The following is a 21,383-nucleotide window of genomic DNA, read 5'->3' as shown; positions in this document are numbered from 1 at the left end:
CCCACTTTATCTTTTAAGCTTTTTGCTTGTCTTTTTACACCTCATGAATTTGGATTGATTTCCTTAAAACGCTTTATTTTAAACACCCATTAATGTTTTGTTGTGTCACGTCTCTTGTCATTTAAATATTAATCTGTCCTTCTCTCTTTCTCCCACCTCCACCTGCTCTCACAGATATGGAGGAGAGGACGAGTGCAGCATCATGGGCGAGTGGAAGTCGTTCCTCAAAGGTAACAAATTACTACAACTATTAACAACTTCTACTAACGCTAAATACTTTTGCTTTTAGTGCTATTATTGTGGATTACTAACATGAGTGATACTTCTGATACTGATTCTGGTATTAATACTATGATGGCAAATGTACTGGGGATGTCCTGAACCAACCAGCAGACATTTACCTTTTTGACTTTGTTTTTATGAGAGAACCAGAAAGTTATTCACCTGTAACTGATATTTCGAGCAGGGGATTGTTGTTCATCTAAGTCTAAAAGCGCTCAGACTGTCAGCCATCTAGCAACATTGTCTGACTCACCAGTTTTCTGCTATATACATACAGTACCTTACATAGGGAGACCTGAGCAGCAACAGCAGAGTTTAAACTTGTTGATTAGAATAATTAGAATAATTTGAAGTTTGCTTATTACTCAGGACAATATCCTGTAAGGGTCTTCTACAGGCTGCTTACTGAAATAATTAGACATGTGAGGAGAAAGGTTATACAGAATGAGATTGTAGAGATGGATGTATTTACACATTTTTAACATGTGGTTAAAGATGTCTATTAATCTCTAATATTAATATATTGTACTTATGTTTAGCTTTTTCAATTATAGAAAATGATCCAGTCTGCCCCAGACACATAGAGTGGTGAAATGTAAATGCATACACGCACTGATTAGTTAAAACCTTAATTACCACTCGTTCCTAATATCCTTTTGGTACTTTGAGGTATAGACTCTACAAGACCTCTGAAGGTGTCCTGTGGTACCTGTACCTGGTAACAGGTCCTTTCAGTCCTGTAAGCTGTGAACTGCAGTCACCGTGAATCAGACTTGTTCCAGGAGATTCCTCAACCCCTTGTAGATGGTTCATGGCATGTCCCCCCTTAGACCAATGTCAGTTTGATGGGAGCACCCTACAAACCATTCTAGGGCCCAATCCTGATTCTCCCGTTTGGCCCTATCCCTTGGCCCTACCCTTCCATAGGGTAGGGTGTCCCACTTCTTTTGGGGATTGAGGGGTAGTGGACATCTAACCTTCCAACGGAGTTTAGATGTATGCTCATAACATAAATAAATGTATTTTTTTCAAAAATATTTTTGCAATCTGAAAGCGCAGTTTTGCAATAATAAAGCTCTTTCTGTTTGTGAGCATTACTAGCAAATTCTCTGAGATACACTATACTGTAAATGTACATAAATGTAATCATAAAATTCAAAGGCCTACACACTTATTAATAATTAATTTAGGACTACTGTTGAAGCAATGAGTGGTGTCCCATTTCTTTAGGTTAAGACTACTACGTTGTAACATAGTAACTGAGCTTGGGGCAGCATTTGTGAACTCTGCATTCACATCTCATCACCTTTTAAGTTGATCTGAGAAACTTTTTTGCAAAGAGTTTCCCAGTCTTGTTTCTTGCCACCAGAAAAAGTTGAATGTTTTTGTCGTCTCCAAACTCTTGAGGAAAAAACTCTTTGGCTGCTCTACTGTGATGACCAGCAATATGCTTGCTGTTCCTGTCAGCTATTTGGTGCTGGTGGAGTTGGGCACAGGGGTTTTTAGAGATTTTTTTGCCCCTCATATCAACTGCCTGTTGCAGCCAAAAATGACTTTATTATGGTGGTAAAAGTGAACCAAAATAGTAAATTTACAGACCAGGCAATTAAAGAATGAACTGAAACTCACTCTAACGAAAGCCGTTACACTGGGACAATCCTGAAACACTCCAACATGGACTAAACCCGATTTTAGCCTGTTGCCTGCTGGATCCGCTCCAGAGAAGGGTTAGTCCTGAAATTGTCCTGAGATCCCCTGAAAAAGGACTAGACATGGTGCTAGAATCTTGAGTGAGTGACTGAGTGAACACAGGGCAACAGTAAAGCTGCTGCTTAGTGTTAAAAAGTAGTCGAGTGACGCATCATTCTTAAATGTTCACATCAGTTAAAGACATATAACCCAGGGTGAACATGAGTACAATATGAATTGTATAGCATTGGGCTCAGTTCAACCCTGACTTAACGATGTGTGTGGGCAAAGAATATGCACCATGAAAAGCCTAATTGTATATTTAGGCTTTTCATAACAAGCTAAAATTACTGATGCTGGCTGCAGGTTCATAATGAACAGACATCATGATTGTGACAATCTTCTCATCTCTTGGCCACATTGCATATCCACATATTTCCAAAAATGTCAAACTCTTGGTGTGTTCTGTGCTGCTGAATGTGAAAAGAAAATATAAGAGTCTCAAATCAGACCATGCAGCAGTATCTCAACGAGTAGTGTCACTGCTACTGATGGTGACACTGATATTAATACAGTAACACCAACATGATGGAATAAGAAAACTCATTGCTCACTGTGTCTCCCTCTCCAGAGTTATGCGGATGGGTCTCAGTACATGGCATCACATGACAGCCTCTCACCGCCGTACGCCAATTCCAGGCTAACAGGTATGGTACATCAAAGTGTGTGCGGTATTATGTTAAAGTCTTCTTGTTTCCTGCCATTAAGTTTGGCTTCACTGCTTTGTTGGGCTGTGTGTGTATGTGTGTGTTGTGTGTGGGCACAGAATTAGTGAAACACTCGTGTACATTGGAGGAGACAGGTCATCTGGCATGCAGTTTCTCTCTCTCTTTCTCTTTTGGCCTGCTGTGTGGAAAAACGCCAGGCTGTGTGTGCTCATTTACCCATGATGCTCTCTGCCTCTGGCTCTCTCCGATGTGGCGCCAGTTGTGAGCAAATGGCCACTGACACAGATAATCTGCCTCTCGCTCTTTCTCTCTCTCTCTCTCTCTCTCTCTCTCTCTCTCAATCTCACTCACACACACACACACACAGTCACACAGACATATATAATCACTGAAACACACATGCAGATGTACTTACACACACACACACGCACACACACACACACACACACACTACACAGAGCTTAATTACCTTTGACTGGATGCATCAAATATGGAAGATGTCAGCTCTCAGCTCTCTGACTACCTGCTCTCTTTCTATCTCTCACTCTTCCTTTCATTTTGTTTTTGTTGTGCTCACACTTATCTTGTGAAGCATTAGATGTTAAACCTGTCATTTGAAGCCACAGAGACTTCAAACAGGTGTGTGTTTTAGGCCTACGTGTTTATTTTGTGTTTACGTGTTTAGAAAGGGATGCACTGTATATTTGATGGATGTTTTTAAAGAAGACAAAAAGACAAACCTCTGCCAATAGGAGCGATGGCATCATTTCTGTATACACAGTATAAGAGGATAAATCAAAAAGTTCAGAGACTTGACGTTCTTGTGCGCAAACACTGCACATCACATGCATGAAGCATGGACAAGCAATAACCTTTGTAAGTAAATATTCCAGTGTTGTTGCTTGTTCTACATCAGCATCTGAGTTACACGTTTTTGTAACAACTGGCACATCTCCAATTTCTCCATGCAACTCAAACTTTGTGCAGAAAGTGCACATTAAAGTTGGTGTCAAATATTTGGAGTACAAAAATAATCACAGATCTAAATCTGCTAAGTAGGGGTGGTGGGCAGCCACAATTGTATTGTCGTGGGCGAGAAACTTCAACACACTCTGCGTGAGGACATTATGTTGGAGAACCAAAGTGCCATTGTGTCACCGTTCAGGTCGTTTGCAGTGGATGTTTTCCCACGTCATGGTTGAACTTGGTGTTGACATTCTGTTCCAGTGGAATTAATTCATGGTGCACAACTCCACGAGAAGAAAACCCAACTAGTTGCTCTCCTGTCGGATGATCCTTCTTCGGTTTTGGACAGTGATGTTCTGCCCCGCTGAAATGCAAATGTCACTCAAAATACCTCTCCAAGCTCATTGCTTCATTGCTGTGGGCTTTATGAAGCTTTCAAGGGTCTTCATGGCCAATTTCCTGAGTTTTACACAGAATTTGAGGTATAGGCCCTCTGCTCGTGATCAGAAATTATAAGACTTACCCAGACCAGTGGTCACAAAATCGTGTGACTCAGATGCTGATATTGATGAAGCACCAAAACGATCAATACTTACTCATGAAGGTTATTGCTTCCCCCTGCACATCATGGTGCTGTGCTCCCTGTATGCGAAACAGGAGCAGTCTCTAAACTTTTAGATCCACCCTGGTATGGGAAAATGTGTATGGACACTGCAAGTATATTGAGAGTTAATGAGCTCCAGTATGATGTTGGGTGATAGGGCCTGGCTTCTTGGCAGCATTTGATGGTGTTGAGGTTTGATGGTGCCTGCCAGTCAAATTCCTCTATGACAAACAAAGAAAATCTCTACCAGGGTCTGTTTTTGTGCACAGGGTGTATCATCTTGTTGAAACAGGAAAGGGTCTTCCTCAAGTTTGAAAAAACAGTCGTGTATCAAACAAATATAACTGATTTAGAAAATTTAAACTTTTAGAGAAAAAAAGCGGCCTGGTTTTAAGTGGATGATGAATACTACACCAATTAATGAATGGTGGATTGATACAAAATTATGTCAAGTACTATTTTTCATTTTTATTAAAATTATTATTCATGAGTATCCTAAATTGCCACAAACCTCACAAAACATTTAAGAGGACTTGCTTAATGGCTTTAATATGTGCACACAGTGTAAAGATCAAAAGTCAATGAATGGAACTTAGTTGTTGATTAAATCAACTCAAACTAAAGTGAAAAAAACCTGAAAAAATATGTTTCCTTTTATTATCACACTAACATAACAAAAGAAATGTAAAACTTCAGATTCCCATGATAGTGAAGTTCCTTGTTGGTGTGATCCATTGTGAGTGTGATGTGTTGTGACAGTGTTGTGATTATTGTATGTATATGCAGAGACAGAGAGAGAACAGACAATGCAGAGTCCCAAATGGAAATATTGTATTCTTCATCTGGCACACGGGCGTTGCAATTTACTTTGATAATGATAACACTAAGGGACAGAGACAGCCAGGGATATGGAACACACACATACACACATATACATACATATGCACGCACACACACTCAAACACACACACACACACACACACACACACACACACACACACACACCCTATCATTGCCAAGAGTTTTCTAGAAATCATCCTCTGCTTTCTGTGTGACTGTTCTAGTTCAACAGAACCAATTCTCTGTCAACTGCTCTGGTAAAATCAAATTGTCTTAGATGTTTGTATTGGCTTTTCTCTCTATGTGTGTGTGTGTGTGTATGTGTGTGTGTGTTGCGGTTTTTAAGTAAAGGGTTTTTATTCATATCAATGCTGATGTTTTTCAGTTCTAAGTGTCGGAGCATGAACCAACATCTGAGGAGAAAATATTTGTGACGTTTTGACTTGATGCTCAGTCTTGACCAAACAAACTCACTTTGAGTGTATGGTTGCTACGGTATTACTAAGGCATTATTAGGTGGTTATTCTGAAAATGTTCGATCATCACTAAAATAATGCTTTTACTACCTATTGGTGGCATGGTGCCATGAGGCTGGAATGTTTTCTCACGATTTAGAAACTGTTATTGTGTTTTTGTACTTGTCAAGGTGTTTAGATGGCTGCTATATGTAAATGTATATATGTATATATACTGTACTGTATATACTGTATATACTGTGCATTTTATATTTTATATTTTTTTACTGCTATTTTACTGCTATTTTATTTCTTTTCTATTATTCTATTATTATCTTATTGCTTCTGTATGCTGCTGTAGCGAAAAAAAATTCCCCTCGGGGATTAATAAAGTAACTACCTAACCTAACCTAACCTAACCTAACCTAAAAGGTTGGTTAAGCAGCATCAATGTTTCCAAGTGGTCACGCGTGGTATTACAAAGAGAAACCCACAGCGCCAACTCAAAAAGCGTATTTTTTTCCAAGGACAGCAAACAAGGTCGGGTTTTGCTTTCATTTTTGTGATGTCCTCGCGTTACATTGTGAGGACATCACGTGTTGTATGTTTCGCCAACAGTGGTTTGGGCAGTGGACTGCAGAACATGTAAGCACAACCAGCAACTAGAAACGTGTAGCTGAGCAGATGTCATTTTTGAGTCTGGTATCGAGTTCTTCTGAATACATATATGTATGCAATGGCATGATTGGTCGGGGCAAAGTTGTTTCTGGATGATTGATAAGTGGTTGCTTGTTTGTTGACCGACAATTGCAAACTGCTTGTTCTAGCATTGTGAGGTGGTTGCCATGGCGTTGTAGTTTATTTGTGCTCAGCTTTGCAGATGCTGGGGTGGTTGATTGACTTGCTTTGCTTGTTTTTGGAGTGTTTGCTACTATGTCACAAACCTAATTTGTGATTGTTTCATCTACTGTATGAGAGACAGTCCATGATGTTACTATGAAATGTTATGGGCTACTGTTTAAATGGAAATTCATTGACAAAACATCCCGCAGGTTGTTTCTTCTAGGGGAAACATGCTTTTAGAAAAAATGATACTCATCTTTGAGTGTACTTGTGTGTAGGTATGTCTCATAAATTATTCCTTGATTTCAGGGCACAACCCCTTTGAAAACCTTACTAGGTTATACATATGTGCTGCATTATATCATGTGGGTCATGAGTAGGTCAAGATGGATGACTAATTAAAGTAAAAGTATATCATTGATATAGAATTTAATTTGATTGTCAGAAATGTTATACAGGATACAATTAAGGTTAGAAGTTTCAGATAAAGCATTGTTAGGTTTCAACATAACATCACACCAACACGCAAATCTTTTTCAATGTCAAATGACAAGTTTATGTATCACTATAATAATACAACATACCCAGAGTTTGATTGTTGGAGAATTTAATGTAGTTTCCAGGCTGTTTATTTGTGCAGCCATTAGTTTTGGGAGAAGAGGACTGGCTGACAGAACCCAGAGGAACATCGGTTCCACCGTCCTGTGCCCTTACAGCACACAAACCCCAATGTGCAGTGTGAAATGTGCCAATAGATAATCAGCCAGTCTACGTGTATTTATGTATTTAAGGAGAGTATTTAAAGTAGCAGTGCATTGTGACATATGCAGTCAAGACATCAAGTTCATCACACGTACACTTAATTTGAGAGAAGTTTGTTCCAAGCAAAGAGGGGCTGGTGTTTAAACATGACATGACTCACAAATGGCCAATTTATTCTACAGCTTTGTTCGCACCTTATCAAAACAAACACCAGAGATTTTATAGGAACTATATCGTAAGCATCATTCTCAAATTCAGTTTAAGCGGTTCTTGTACATATAATCCCTTTCATTGTGTAGTAAATGACTCTGGTCTGTTCAGATTATACTCAGGTTTGAGACGCGGTGTAAACCACAGAAGAAAGACACACTTCAGAGTTTAATCAACCCACCGGAACATGTTGAGTTCAAACTCAGCCTCTCTCTCTCTCTCTCCCTCTCTAACCTTGTCTGTCTTTCTTAACCCCCCCAACAACAGATTAGAGTGATGTTATGCTCTAGATAATCAGCGAAGGGATTAGTGTCATCTCAGCGACCCCACTAGATTAATCTGCCGCCACACACACACAGACACACACACACACACACACACACACACACACACACACGCAAGTACGCATTCATGCACGCATGCACACACACACACGCATGCACACACACACACACACACACACACACAGACACACACACATTTGCACACAGTGATCTAGCAATCAGAGTTGTGTGTGTGTGTTCTATTTGTAAATGTGTATAGTTTAGTGATTGTTGGGTCTGTGTGTGAATTTCTGGTGCAAGTTTTTTTACGCGTGTGCATGTTTGTGGGTTTGAATGGTGTGTGTGCTCATTGTTGGCCGGTTACTGTGTCGGAATTTGAGTGTGGAATGTAAGCTTGTGTGTGTGTGTGTGTGTGTGTGTGTGTGTGTGTGTGTGTGTGTGTGTGTGTGTGTGTGTGTGTGTGTGTGTGTGTGTGGGAGTGCACCTTTGTGCAGTACTTGTCTGAATGTTTCAATGTTTGTGTTTGTGTGTGTAATGCTTGCTTTCATTTTTGTGCTATATGTGTGAATAAAGTAAATGATCATACTTGTATGTCTGTGCGTCTTTGTGTTTGGGTGAATATGAATGAGTGTATTTGAACTGTTTGTTTAAATGTGTGTATAAATGAGGTATTGTGATTCTAGCTTCCATGTGTGTATGTGTGTGTATATGTGGTTACACAGTATATGCTCCTGTGTCAAAACCTGTATGTAGTTGCTTGGCAGAGCAGGTGCACCACCCTGATACCCCCCCTACAATGTAACTGTCACCTACATTGTAAATGAGAGGCTCAGTGGTTTCAGCCAGTAAGCACATTCTGTTCTGTTATAAATAAACAATCTGATGTGGTTTCAGTCAGATTCTGAGGTACAGCAGCTCCATTTTTGTTTCTACTGCTTCCATTTTGTCATGCAAAAACTCAATGTGGGGATGCATGTCTAAAAATTCCTCCTTGTCACAGTTTAAGCGTAAAATAAAGTTTTTTTTCGGGCATCAGTTTGTTCAGGCTACAGTGCGTCAGTGTGTTAAAGGAAAAATCCTCTTGTGCATGTTTTTTCTAGCTGAGCAGAAACACATGGAGCAGCATTAAATCGTCTGCAGCTATACTAGAAGCACATCGGCATGCCAATGTGCTTACTGCTTTAAAAGAAAAGTACATTCGTTTGCAGGTATTTTTGGAAAAATAATAATTTTGACAGACATGTAAGTGTCTTGAAGTTGATCTTTTTACTTTCTATGACAATTTGATTTAAAAATGTCCTGCAATGCAAAACAACCTGTATGTTATATGACAAAAGATGAGGACAGATGCATACAAAGTTTAGCTACTAATATGTCAATCAGATTGTGGTGTGTTTAAAAAAAAGCATGAACTGTACAATATTGTAGATTGTGTATAAAAATGCAGCATTTAACAGAACTGTCGCTTGTATAAAAAGCGGTGTATAAACCTGATGATCTTGGCTCCCTCCTCCTCCTGTTGCTGTTGCTGTTGAAATGCAGTGAGTCAGCCGTCTGTCTCACCTTTGTGTGACCTTATTAATGAGTGTTGAGCCATGAGGCTGGACCCCCTCTGAGGAGGTCACATCTGGACACTTTATATAGAAATACATATCTGTGTCTTTCTCCCTCTGGTTTTCCTTCCTTTCTTCTCTCTGTTTCTTGCTCCGATTCATTTTTGTCACCTTTTCTGTTTCGGAGTCTGTCTTGTTTATCCTCTAGTTTTCCTTTTTTCTATTGTCACTCAATTTCCTTCTTGACATTTACTTAATATATCATACATTTTTCCCACTTTGTCTTCTTTTTGTTATTCTTCGTCATCATCCCCCCACCCCACCCCCACCCCACATTTTTTGTCTTTGTCTCTTTACAATCTCTAATTATATCTCCTGATTATATCTTATTTTCATGTTCGTCCCTTTATCTTTCTATAAGCCTCCACACCTTTACCCATTTTCTCCTTCATGGAGACCCGACTCTCTTGTCTCCCTCTCTACCCCAGGAGCCCCTCACCTCAGCTGGGTGTGGTACCAAGGTCACCCCCCTGTCTCCCTGTGCTGGGTCTGTCTTTTTGTGTTCAGAATGTTTAAACAGAGAGGAGAGGAGAGGAGAGGAACAAATAAGAGAAGAAAGAAGGAAAGTAGAGGAGGGAGAGTAATAGGAGAGAAAATAAGAAAAGGAGAGGAAGCATGGTGGAACAACTTCTAAAAATTAGAAAAAAAAACTAAAAACAAGGTTTTAGGGTTATAAAACCACTTGTTGGGACATGACCTATGTTTAATTAGGTCACATGATGACACCTGAGCCAGTGCTGTAAACTGAATGTTGCTGAAAGCGAACCTTTGAGTTTAGACTTTGGAACACAAAGTGTTCCTGAACACACAATTTATCAGTGTGATTTTCAGCGGTTAAAAAACACTAAATGAAAACAGAAAAATACAAGAGCAAGTACAACCATGAGTAAAACCAGGTGCAAAATAATAAAACAGCAAGAATAAAAGATTACAAACATTGAAATGATAAGGTCATTTTTCTTGGAACATCCTCCATTTCCCCTCCATCCTCAATGACTTTCTGTCTTTTGTCTCAGCTGATGGAAACTGAACAGCCACCGTTTCATTCTGAGTATTTTGAATGGATGTCATAAATTGATTAGTGCTGCATTGACTTCAGTGCATTAACACGGACACACAATGCAAGCCACTGCGGAGTATTTAGTATATTATTGTTTTGAAGGGGCTGTGTATCACTTGTAAATTGTCTGTGTAATTAGATCTGACATAGTAATAATAGGTCTCGTCAAGGCGAGAGGGTGGAGGGTGGAAATGTAAAACGTTCACTCTGAAAGGAGCAGTTCATCGCGGAGCACTTCGGGGTTCCTGATGGGGGGGGGGAGGGAGATGGCCTGGAGTATTATATGTAAGAACAGTTTTATGTTTCTTGAAGAACTGTCAGAGTGAATAATCACTGTTTGAATAGAGTCAAAAAGGAGATAGTGAGGCTAAGGAACAGGATAATAAAATTACTGAATTACAGCCTCCTTAGCTGGATCAATGTGTTAATTTTCATGCTGCAAGGGTAAGCTGGATTTAAGCATTCAGAAGAATGTTGACAGGCTAAATAGTGATGATGCAGTGTGCAACATTGTAACCAAAAACCTCAAAGATGAGAGAAACCCAAAATCATCATCCTGCAACAAAGACATTTTGCATAAACCCCCGAATAAGCTAGACATAATCATTCTTTATCTTTGATATGACTGAATGTGACAGATTCTTCAATAAGGACTAAACAACAGGGCCTATATAAGGAACTGGGAAGTGGGAATATATCCCACCTGTGAATGGGAGAATACACCTGAACGCTCGTCAAACTGGGAACATCAAACTTTTCTAATTTTAATAATTTTAAGCTTTTAAGAGCTATGAGAAAAAAGATTGATGTCACTTGACGAGGCAGTGTTTGTTGTGAAAGGTACCTACTCCTAAAATAAGGTGAATTTTAAAGGATTGTATTGCCTAGACTACCACATTGGTGAGCTGTGTTAAATGTTGAAAACAGCCGTACATGAAAATGTCTAGAAATGTAGTGCCCAAATAAGATTGACCTCCGAGTTCCATTTTGTTGATTTATACGGATGGTTACGAGGTTATTTGTTACTTTTCTGTAATCTGATGGCAGAAATAGAGCACATGTTTTGGGGACTGACATTTTGCCTGTCTCAACTTAGCAGTGAGATGTTTCCAAATGGGAACATTTCAAATTTTCAGCTGCCTGAATGCACAACAAGAATCACAAAACTGAGACTACACAAAACTCTATTGGCAATACTAGCACCTCTGAGAGGCTAAACGGTGGTGCTTTTAGCTAAATTATAATGTCACTGTGCTAACATGCTCAGTGTTAACATGCTAATTCTAAGTAAGTATAATGTAGGCTTAAGTGTATAAAGTACAGCTAAGACTGATGGGAACTTCAGTAGATACCCAGGTATTTAATCAGTGACCAAATTATTGGACAATTTAAGATGTTGACCTGATTATAGTGCTGGTGTGATATTTCACAGGATGGTGGTTCTGTAAAGGTAAAGAAAGGCAGCATCAAAGTCAGTGAGATTCACTCCTGATCATTGTTAATGTCTGTAATAAATTCCATAAATTGTGTGCAATATTTCAGTCTTGACCAAAGTAAGTAACATTTTAAATCCAACTTCCAATACAGTCAGAGAACATACAACGTAGTTTTCCCAGAAGAGAAGTCACAAATTCCCTGGAGGTAATTATTTTAAAGCCACAAGAAAACATTGAACCCCCATCCTCATTGGTCAACATCAGGCAACGAAAAACCTAAAATGATACTGATTCCATTGGTAGGATGGAGTTCCTAACCTTAAATATGAAGAAATCTTCTGATGATAAACCTTTTTATGTCAGAGCTTCTTTGTAACTTCATGTAATCAGATATTTTGTGTATGAACATATAATGGGAAGCAATTACTGTATTTTCCTTGAGATAACGTGAGCATCGGCTAATATTAAATATGATATGATTATTCAATATCATATCAAAAAATAATTGACTGTCTGTCTGTCTGTCTGTCTGTTTATTTTTCTATCTGTCTATTTATCCATCCATTTGTCTGTCTTCTCCATCCTCTGTCATCCATCCAGATGAGGCCCCTGGAGACCAAGCTCGGGTCACTCATGTTACACTGTATGTGTGTGTGTGTGTGTGTGTGTGTGTGTGTGTGTGTGTGTGTGTGTGTGTGTGTGTGTGTGTGTGTGTTTTCCTGCCTCACTCTGTGTGTGTATGTGTGTGTCCTTTATCTTTCTATCACTGCATGTCTCTGCTGCTATGTGTGTGTACAACTTGTGTGTGAGTGTGTGTTTGTGTGACAGACTGTGAAATGGTGCGTAGTAGCACCTGGGCCCTTCAGTGTTGATTGATCGGCTTGGTCATGTGGAAGAGTCCCATCTGGCCAGCCACGCTACGGTGTGTGTGTGTGTGTGTGTGTGTGTGTGTGTGTGTGTGTGTGTGTGTGTGTGTGTGTGTGTGTGTGTGTGTGTGTGTGTGTGTGTGTATGTGTGTGTGTGTGTGTGTGTGTGTGTGTGTGTGGTGGAGAGAGAGTGCTTGTTTGTGTGTAAGAGGTGAGAGAGAGATAGAGATGTGCAGCATTAAATAGTATGTTTATTGTGAGAGTAAGTGTGGAGAGAGAGAGCTCTTCAGTTATAACTGTGGCTCCCAGAGGCCAAAGATGAACTGTATTTTATCAGAGAGACACACAGGGCCTACATTCACATTGCAGGCATTAAAGGAAAATGACTCTATTTTGTTGTTGTTGTTGTTGTTGTTGTTGTTGTTGTTGTTGTTGTTGTTGTTGTTGTTGTTGTTCTTTAAACCTAGAATGTTGTTTTCATATTTAGTGTGTTGGTTCTGAATAACTTCATAGTAGTAATAATACAGGTAGTAAATATATTGCTTTTTCAACTTCTTGTGCTCCCCCCTATGTCAGCATAAAATTATGAATGCAGCTTTAGACATGCGTTGGATTACATTTGTGTGTCCTTATGTGTTGGATGCCTCCACTGATAACCTTCGTCAGCTGTCTTTTTTTGTACTGGAGTATCACCAAAATCACCATGTAGCTAGACCACAAATGAAGGAGATTTTTAATCAGATGTATATGAGATTTAGAACCACGTAAAATGGTGTAAATCTGAAATTATTTCATGCTGACTCTTGTATTAAATAAACAAGTCTGAGTTTCGAAATGGAGAACGGCAAAATGAAAATAAAGAGACAAAAAGACAGAGGCAGACAGACAGGGAGAGAGAAAGACAGAAAAAGAGACAGTGTGTGTTTTCTGAAACGAAGCCAACTGATAATTAATGCCTCTGACATCATGGTGCTCTAATTAAGCCTGGCATTCATTAAGCCAAGTGAGGGGGGTGTTCGTTAGTGGCTTTTGGAGGGGGGATTTGTTAAGTCTTCATTGTTACTCTTTTTAGACAATAGTGAAAGAGAGAGGTGAGGAGAGACATGGATAGTACTGGACCTTTAGGTGTGGGAACAGCTTCTGGCAGCAATATTTAAAGTCACCAGCTTATGGGCAATGGTAACCATAAATGGCTAATTGTCCACGTGTCGAACTTTTCCATCACAACAGAACCAAACAGAGACAGTTATTTCCGTTTAGATACCCATCATTTAATCAGTGGACCATCTGATTGGTTCACTCTTCAAGTGTCAGCTAGATGAGAAAGAGATAATCAGATCAGCTAATTGTTTTATTACAAACACATCCGACTACCTCAGTACAGTGTGTACATCACTAGTTGTGAAACAATAATTTCATTGCTACCCTGCTACATTTTGAGCTACACTTTGAGCTTCAGTTTGTTGAGCTGGGTTTTTCACTACAGCGACATGTTTCAGAGTATAATTAGGCAGCACGTTTTTTGTAATGAGCTAGTTAAGAAGTCACCAAAGGACTAAGCTAAGCAAATCTTGAAAACAAAAATGAAGGGATAAATCCACAACAGAAGCTTTGGTTATAAGAACAAATATTTCAGCTAATAAATCTAGGAATAAAAAAAACCAATAAGGACCAAGCGTGCTAGGACTAAATGAACTAAAGTACCTGGGGCTATGTAATTAATTAGGCAGGACATAAAAGTTAGTCAATATCATTTCAACTAAATAAACACAGGTAAAAACCTGAGACAAAGGATTTTAGGCAGGGGAATGGACCGAATGACCTCAACTAAAGAAGAAACTTCAAATAACCAAGATACAGGTGAAATATGAGCTACGCAGTACATTAGCTACATTAGCTACAGGAGGTTCTAGGTTTCTAAACTAAAGGAGCTACATCTAAAAGACTACAGCTAAATAAGCTACATATAAATGGTGGAGTGAAAGGTCAGTCCAACAATAAAGAATCAAGAACTAAAGTAACTATCAAAAAGAGCCATGACTCAAAGACTCTGTGGACTTAAAGACGTTAACTAAAAGGGCTAAAAGATGTAAGGGGAAGATGCTGGGTCAAAGCCTGAAAGAGTTGTAATTAAAGGCTTAAAGGAAACAACAAGAGTTTAAGAAAGAGAGAAAAGATGGGAAAAGCTAAACAGATGATGACAGGAGCTACAATATGTCCATCATCATCTTGCATTTCAACTTTGGGCACTTTCCGAGGAAGGTTGACAACTGCGAGAGAAACAAGTGAAAATCCAAAACGTTGACCTCCAACAGATCATTTAGCCAATGAGAGCCTAGATCAACAGTCAGGGACGAAGAGACAGGGAGGAGTCTAAAGGGGTAGAGGGACAGGAGAGATGGTAAGAAGTCAAGGAAAAAGAAATTCAAATACAAAAATTGGCGATTAAAATAAAGGGATTGTGAAGTTACATTAAACTGAAAGATAATAAATGCAGTCAGTAAACGATAGTCATGGAGAAATAGAAAGAGGTGTAAAATGAAAAGTAAAGTTTGGGATCCCTATCCATTTTTTTGATCGGAGGATTTTCTGATAGCTAATTAGGCATGGAGGGCCAGCCATCGACAGCTGCATTCATCATCATAAAACGTAATAATTAATGACATTCCAACAAAGAAAAATATGCAAATGAGCTCCCCTCATTAGCATTTTCATATTCAGCTCCCATAATGCTTTTGCTGACAAGGTTGTAATTAATGAAAATTCATGTCTCTTAGCTGAGGTCTAGATTGGATCGCATTCATTCGCAATCCTCCAAACGAGTAGTGGAGAAAAAAAAAAAAAAAAAAACACAACGGGGATCACTGCCAAGTTTTTAGTGAGACGAGCGGGAGGGGCGGGGGAGAGACAGAGTGACACAAGGAGAGAGTTAGAGAGAGAGGAAAATGGAGATGGAGGAAGGCAGATGGCGAGAGATGAAAGGAAGACAGGCAGGGACACAGTCAGAGAGAGCTAGGGAGATATGGAGAAATTAAGAAAGAGGGCAGTACTGTTGCAGAAAGTTGCAGGAAAGCATGCAGTGACAAGAAAGAGCGACAGAAGAAGGCAAGGATGTGTGAAAAAAACAAATTACGAATGGAGAGAGAGCAGAGAAAAAAGAAACACAATGGGCTGCTCAGGACAAAAAAAGTATTGTTATTTTGAATATTTTGTTTTAGGTTTGATACATTCTAAACAAAACACTTAATGGCCCTTTTGGTCCTGGGTTTCTCCTTTTGGGCTGTATAGTCTCCATTATGGCTGTAGAGTACCGGATGTCATGTGACTTGTTTTGTTTACGCCGCTATTTTGGCAGAAAAAATGTAATGAAAAGAATTGCACCAATGTCAATTTAATGTTGTCAGAGATAGACTAAACATGACGGATCCTTATAATGCCCCCTGTGTGACATTAACAAGTCGGGAAACAGCCGGAGCAGACATCACTCTAGAGCCACAGTATCCATGGGCCTTATTTATAAAACAGTGCGTATGATCGATACATAAAGTGTCTGGACACACAAAAGCTGAAAATGGCAAAAGAAATATTCTGATTTATAAAACTGCGTGCAGCACACCTGCGCATAGTGTTCCCTTTACAAATCACAGTTCACGTGGAAATGTTTGACATACATCAGCCTCATATCCCGCCCTCTGCACATCCACATTCAACTATACATGGTCAATGCAAAGCAACTTATGAATGTTGATGCACATAACATTTGCATACGGCTTAGTGGTTATTTGGTTCATTGGTGAATCAACAGATAAGAAAACCCCCCAAAAATACTTTTTCTGACACAGAAATTGTGCTTGTGGATAAGGTGGAGCACATATTTTTGGGGGGGCACCTCAGTGGAGCTGCAAACGGGAAAAAAAGCAGTGAGTCACAACGCGTTGCTGCAGTGTCTTCATTGTACTTCAGTGCTTTTACACACAAAGACTACATAAAACTATACACACAAGAAGATACCGTATTAAAAAAAATATTCATCAATTCTTTGATGCTCTTTGATTTTTTTCTTGGATTTCAGTTTGCAATGTTAACACAGTGAAAAGCACTCAGAATAACCAGGCTTGATATAAAGTAAAGCCTAACCAGATCCCTGCCACCTCCCGGCATCATCATTTCAACTGACCATATCAGCCCTCTCCTTCGCGCTCTGGTTCAAGAGGGAGGGGAGGTTCGTGTTGATGAGACAGCGCTCATGAAATATTAAGAGGATTTAGATTTGCTTATATCATTTATAACTGAAAGTTGCTTACAGAGTAGTTATAGCTCAGTAGCACATATTACACTGCTGTTTAATGTGTGATGTGAAGAGAAATTAAATGTGTATAAAGGATCTGGATCTGTGCGCTTTAACTCTGTTCGTCATAGATGTCTGTGTCCTTCAGCAACTGTACAGTCTCTGACGTCCGTTGACATTTCCATGTCATGTAAACAAATAAAACTGTAGTTTTCCCTGCCAATCTCGCTGCTGATACAGTGAGTAGGGCATTTCAATATAGTACAGGTGCCTGCATCTATTTCCTAAGTGGTTGCTTTTTCATTTATTTATTTATTTATCTATTTAAAACAAGTTACGGAGGGTGGGACTAGTTGTGTTTTTCCCCAGTTTGAATTTTGGCCTTTCTGATGCTATTATCCAAATTAATTATCAAATTATAATAATGGATCAGTGGACATGATTATGTTTTTTCTACTTGTAGAAATATTTGGGGAGTTTCAGTACTTTGCAGGTTGAAATCGCCAAGTTACAAAGCCAGACACAAGTTTTTTGCCACAGTGCACACATTCTCATGGCTCAAGGCCTGTACATTTTTACATCATGATCATTTTTATACAGCCGTGTGCATGAAAACCACAATACGCAAAGTTGTAGTTTGTGCGTACTGTTTATACTTGAACCTTCCTGATCAACGTTCCTTTGTCCTTCTATGGAAAGCCCCTAAAAGGCTTCAAAAGCCTTGAGGGTTACAAATGGACAAAATCTGAATTTGTAAATAATATTCAGCTTTGCAGCTTACTGGATAAGAATTGCTTTGTCATCACTGGAAGGGTAAGTGTTCCTTTAGTGGGCATTAGCATCAGCAAGGGACAGTGTAATGTAGTTGTTGTGCTAAGGTATATGTAGCATTAGCTAAACTGTATCTTTGATTGACCAAGAGTTTTTATTACATTATCACTGTGTCAATGAATTTTCAAAAGGTGCAACTTCATACATGAAATTATTCCTTTATATTAAACAGCAGTTATCATGAAACATAAAAGAAACTAGCACTATAATTTGCCACTGGTGCTTTTCTGACAATATGTATTTTGATTTTGAGTGTCGAGACGTCAACTCCCAGAGCTCAATCTGCAGCAGGAAATTGAAAAAAAAAAAAAAAAAAAAATCACACTGCTTGTTTTTCTGTTTTAATTCTCTTTAAAACTTAAACTCTGAATTACTGCACACATTTTCAATTTGTTCAAGCAGTCTAAAAGGTATTGTGGTGTGTTTAGTGACAGTTTTTTTGTCTGCCGGCTAAACAGTCAGGGTTTCGGATGCTACAAAGTTGATTTAAGCCCCTTTACATAGTAAAGTCAAGATTCTACATAATTATAGAGAGAAACACAATAATATCCCTTTGAGAAAGCACTTGGCGACACTGAGGAGAAAAAACAGGAAATAGCAACATGAAAATGTCAATTGTATGAATTTGCCTTTACATATCCTATCCTTTAATTTCACAAAGTTTAAAGTCCCATCCTGAATGATGAATCAAATTACCAGTGACCACAAGTACCTTTAATTCTATGGGCTGTCATTATTACACATTCACACCATATTTTACTTCATTGGGTGAATTATTTTGTATTTGTAGTATCGTGTATGAATTTTCTTAGATGCTACTTATATTTTTCCTAGCTTGGTCTTCGTGGCTGAATGGTGGTCTAAAACAGCGGGTGGCAGCATTACACTGATGCTGCCACCTGCACTGCAGGTATTAACACCAGTTGAAGAAGAAGTAGCCGGTCTCATCATGTCTTCATTTCAGATAAATCTTTCAAGCTTTGCCTTTAACTTTAGCATGTAATATTTCTGATTTGTTTTTGAAGGGTTCAAGTCAGTAAATCTAATTGACTTGAACGTGGTGAAGTGTGTGTGTGAGACGGGTAAAGAGAGCGACAGATAGGAGAGATACTCCCTTTGGGGGATGCTCGAGCACACCTGTTAAAATGTAGAGTCGGAGCTTCACCAAGAGCTTATCACCCAGTGTGCATGTGTGTCTGTGTGTGTGTGTGTGTGTGTGTGTGTGTGTGTGTGTGTGTGTGTGTGTGTGTGTGTGTGTGTGTGTGTGTGTGTGTGTGTGTGTGTAATGATACTGACAGATAGCAGTATCTGTGGTTTGGCACCTGAACACAGCTAATAGGGATATTTTGCTCTTCACTCTGCAGTAGCAGCTTGTTATTGTCTTCAGCCTGTGTAATAACAATATTCAACAGCATGATGTCAGTTTAATCTGCAGGTCTGTTCTGAAGTTGTTGGTTGTTTTTTTTTTACATCAGTGCGATGTTTGGGGAGCCTCTCCACACTTGATCAGATTTTATGGTTGATCCAGTTTACTTGGTCTCTTCTGATAATCATTTAAGTCAGTTATAATTGCATTTGCCGTAGAGTATTACTACGAAAAAGTGAATTATTGATATCATGTCACTTAGTTATCATCTAATAAACTCACATTTGCCACTTAATTATTATGTTATTTTTCCCTTTACAAATACCATTATTTGATCAACACATAAAAAGTACTGAAAAAGTATATTGGTCATTTGTCCACTCTCTGAATACGAACCATATTAGCTTAATACAACACAGATATTTTTAGTTTTTATGCAAAAACTCCTCTTGTGTGAAAGTCTAATGTTATGTCAACCTTCCTGTGGACCTTTGCGTTCGTTACCTCCGTTTTGGTTTGGTTTTGGTACCAAAACCACTTCGTTAGGTTTAGAGGCCGTGTCCAACAAAGCTTTTTTCTCTGTGTGAAACCTATTTTCTAAATGGTTGTAAATGGGAGTGCCATATTTTTTTCCAATGCCAGCAGCTTGGCGAGGCACTGAGCGTCTTCTGTGCTGAGTATTCTGCGTTTTTTTTACTGGTTGCAAAGAGTTGAAAAAAGTTTGGGAAAATCTCCTCACTCATCACTCTCATGTTTCACAAACTATCAGTTAAATTAGGTACTTTCAACATCCGTTACTTCCATCAAGCTGAAAAAACTTGCTTCCTAAGCGCTCACAAGCTCTCCCAGCTTTTTCAGCATTTTCAGCTGGTAAAAAACGTTTCGGCGGACACACAACATTCGTTTACAAAAACACAGTTTCACTCAAAATAGTAGACCTTTGTAATTATGGCTGCAGTAATAAAGATGCAGTTAAAGTTATAGAATTGTCCTCTTTAATATAAATTTGAACCACTGATTGGTTTCACACTTATAATGAACAGCATTCTCCTGTGTGAAAATCCAGTGTTTTGTATCCCATCCATCAACCCCAACCTCCTCCCTACACAGACTTTGTGTCACGTCACCTCCTCTATGGCTCCTGTCAGAATTACTATGGCCACGGGTCTTAAGCAACTTCCACAAAACCCTTTGTGGTTCTGCTTGTAGTTTCCTTCAGTAACAGGTAAGGTAAAAAAAAAAAAAAAAAAAAAAAGCTAAGATGTGGGATTACTCTCATTCCAGTAATTATTACTTCTAGTTGAAGTACCTATTTTGATAAATTAAGTGTATCTACTGGAGTAAAAAAAAATTGTACTTTACCAATCTTCGTCACATTCTCTCCCAGTCAAAATGAGGTATTTACCGTGTTTGATTCACTTTAAACAGTAACTGACAGTAATAATAAACCTACCTTTTTGAGTTAGTAAATTATATATACATTCACTCTTTTGCACAATGAACTTTCATCCCAGTGCACAGTGCTCACTGGTTTGTCTGTTTTATTTGATCTAAGTTGTGTCATGGAGTAGAACATGTGAACATGTTTGTTCAAGCTGAAACTGGCTGTAGTTTAGCTCTTTGAAATATTCTATAAATTGTGTGTGTGTGGGATATGATAGCACAAACAGTGAGCACAGCACAGTCAAGTTTAAACAGCAGAGATGTTCAGTTCAGTAGATAAAAACAAGGGGAGAGAGTGCACATTAATCCATATAGGAGTATAAAACTCCACAGATTAGATGGCTTTGTTCAGGTTAAAGCAGGATAATCTTTGTAAAGTGCTTTCTCCATGTTAGCTTTGACCTCCTGTTTAAAGTGACGTGTATTGTCAAAAATGAATTTAAAACCGCATAGCAATAACCATCATCAGATATTTCTTGATGATTAAAACTAAATAGAACATCTGTGCATAATTTTAACTATTAGGATGCATTTCAAAGCTTAATTCATTATTTAATGAATTTTACATTGCAGAAGTGCATTTAACAGAAATGCTTTGATTGAAAGACTGTCAGTTCGTGACTTTGGAATTTTTTTCCATAAATAAAAAATGCAAAAATGAAGATGTAAACATTTTGGTGTGCTGGTGTGTTTGAGCTAATGATTCATCTTAAATCAAAACATCTTCTCTGTAGTTTCTATAGAAAAAGTGTGCAGTGTCGACCGTGAAGCCGCACAAAGCAGGCGGAGGATTCGACTCTCCAACGATGCTAGAATA

The 21,383-nt window shown here is 38.8% G+C and overlaps 1 protein-coding gene across 5 annotated transcripts in view; it reads left to right on the top strand.

Annotated features, from left to right (window-relative positions):
- Positions 1-21,383, top strand: part of tcf4 (transcription factor 4) — a 238,810-nt gene that overhangs the window by 61,761 nt on the left and 155,666 nt on the right. For all 5 annotated transcript variants that reach the window (XM_069160760.1, XM_069160767.1, XM_069160785.1 and 2 more), the window contains 2 exons: positions 175-230; positions 2,603-2,678. In XM_069160760.1, the coding sequence (XP_069016861.1) occupies positions 175-230; positions 2,603-2,678 (132 nt within the window). The remainder of the gene's footprint in view (positions 1-174; positions 231-2,602; positions 2,679-21,383) is intronic.

Source organism: Embiotoca jacksoni, unplaced genomic scaffold, assembly GCF_022577435.1.
Source record: "Embiotoca jacksoni isolate LCO1_2020_lvr unplaced genomic scaffold, fEmbJac1.0.p SCAF_10, whole genome shotgun sequence".
Lineage (NCBI taxonomy): Eukaryota > Metazoa > Chordata > Actinopteri > Embiotocidae > Embiotoca > Embiotoca jacksoni.
Note: the sequence above shows the minus strand (reverse complement) of the source record. Positions and strands in the feature narration are given on the sequence as shown.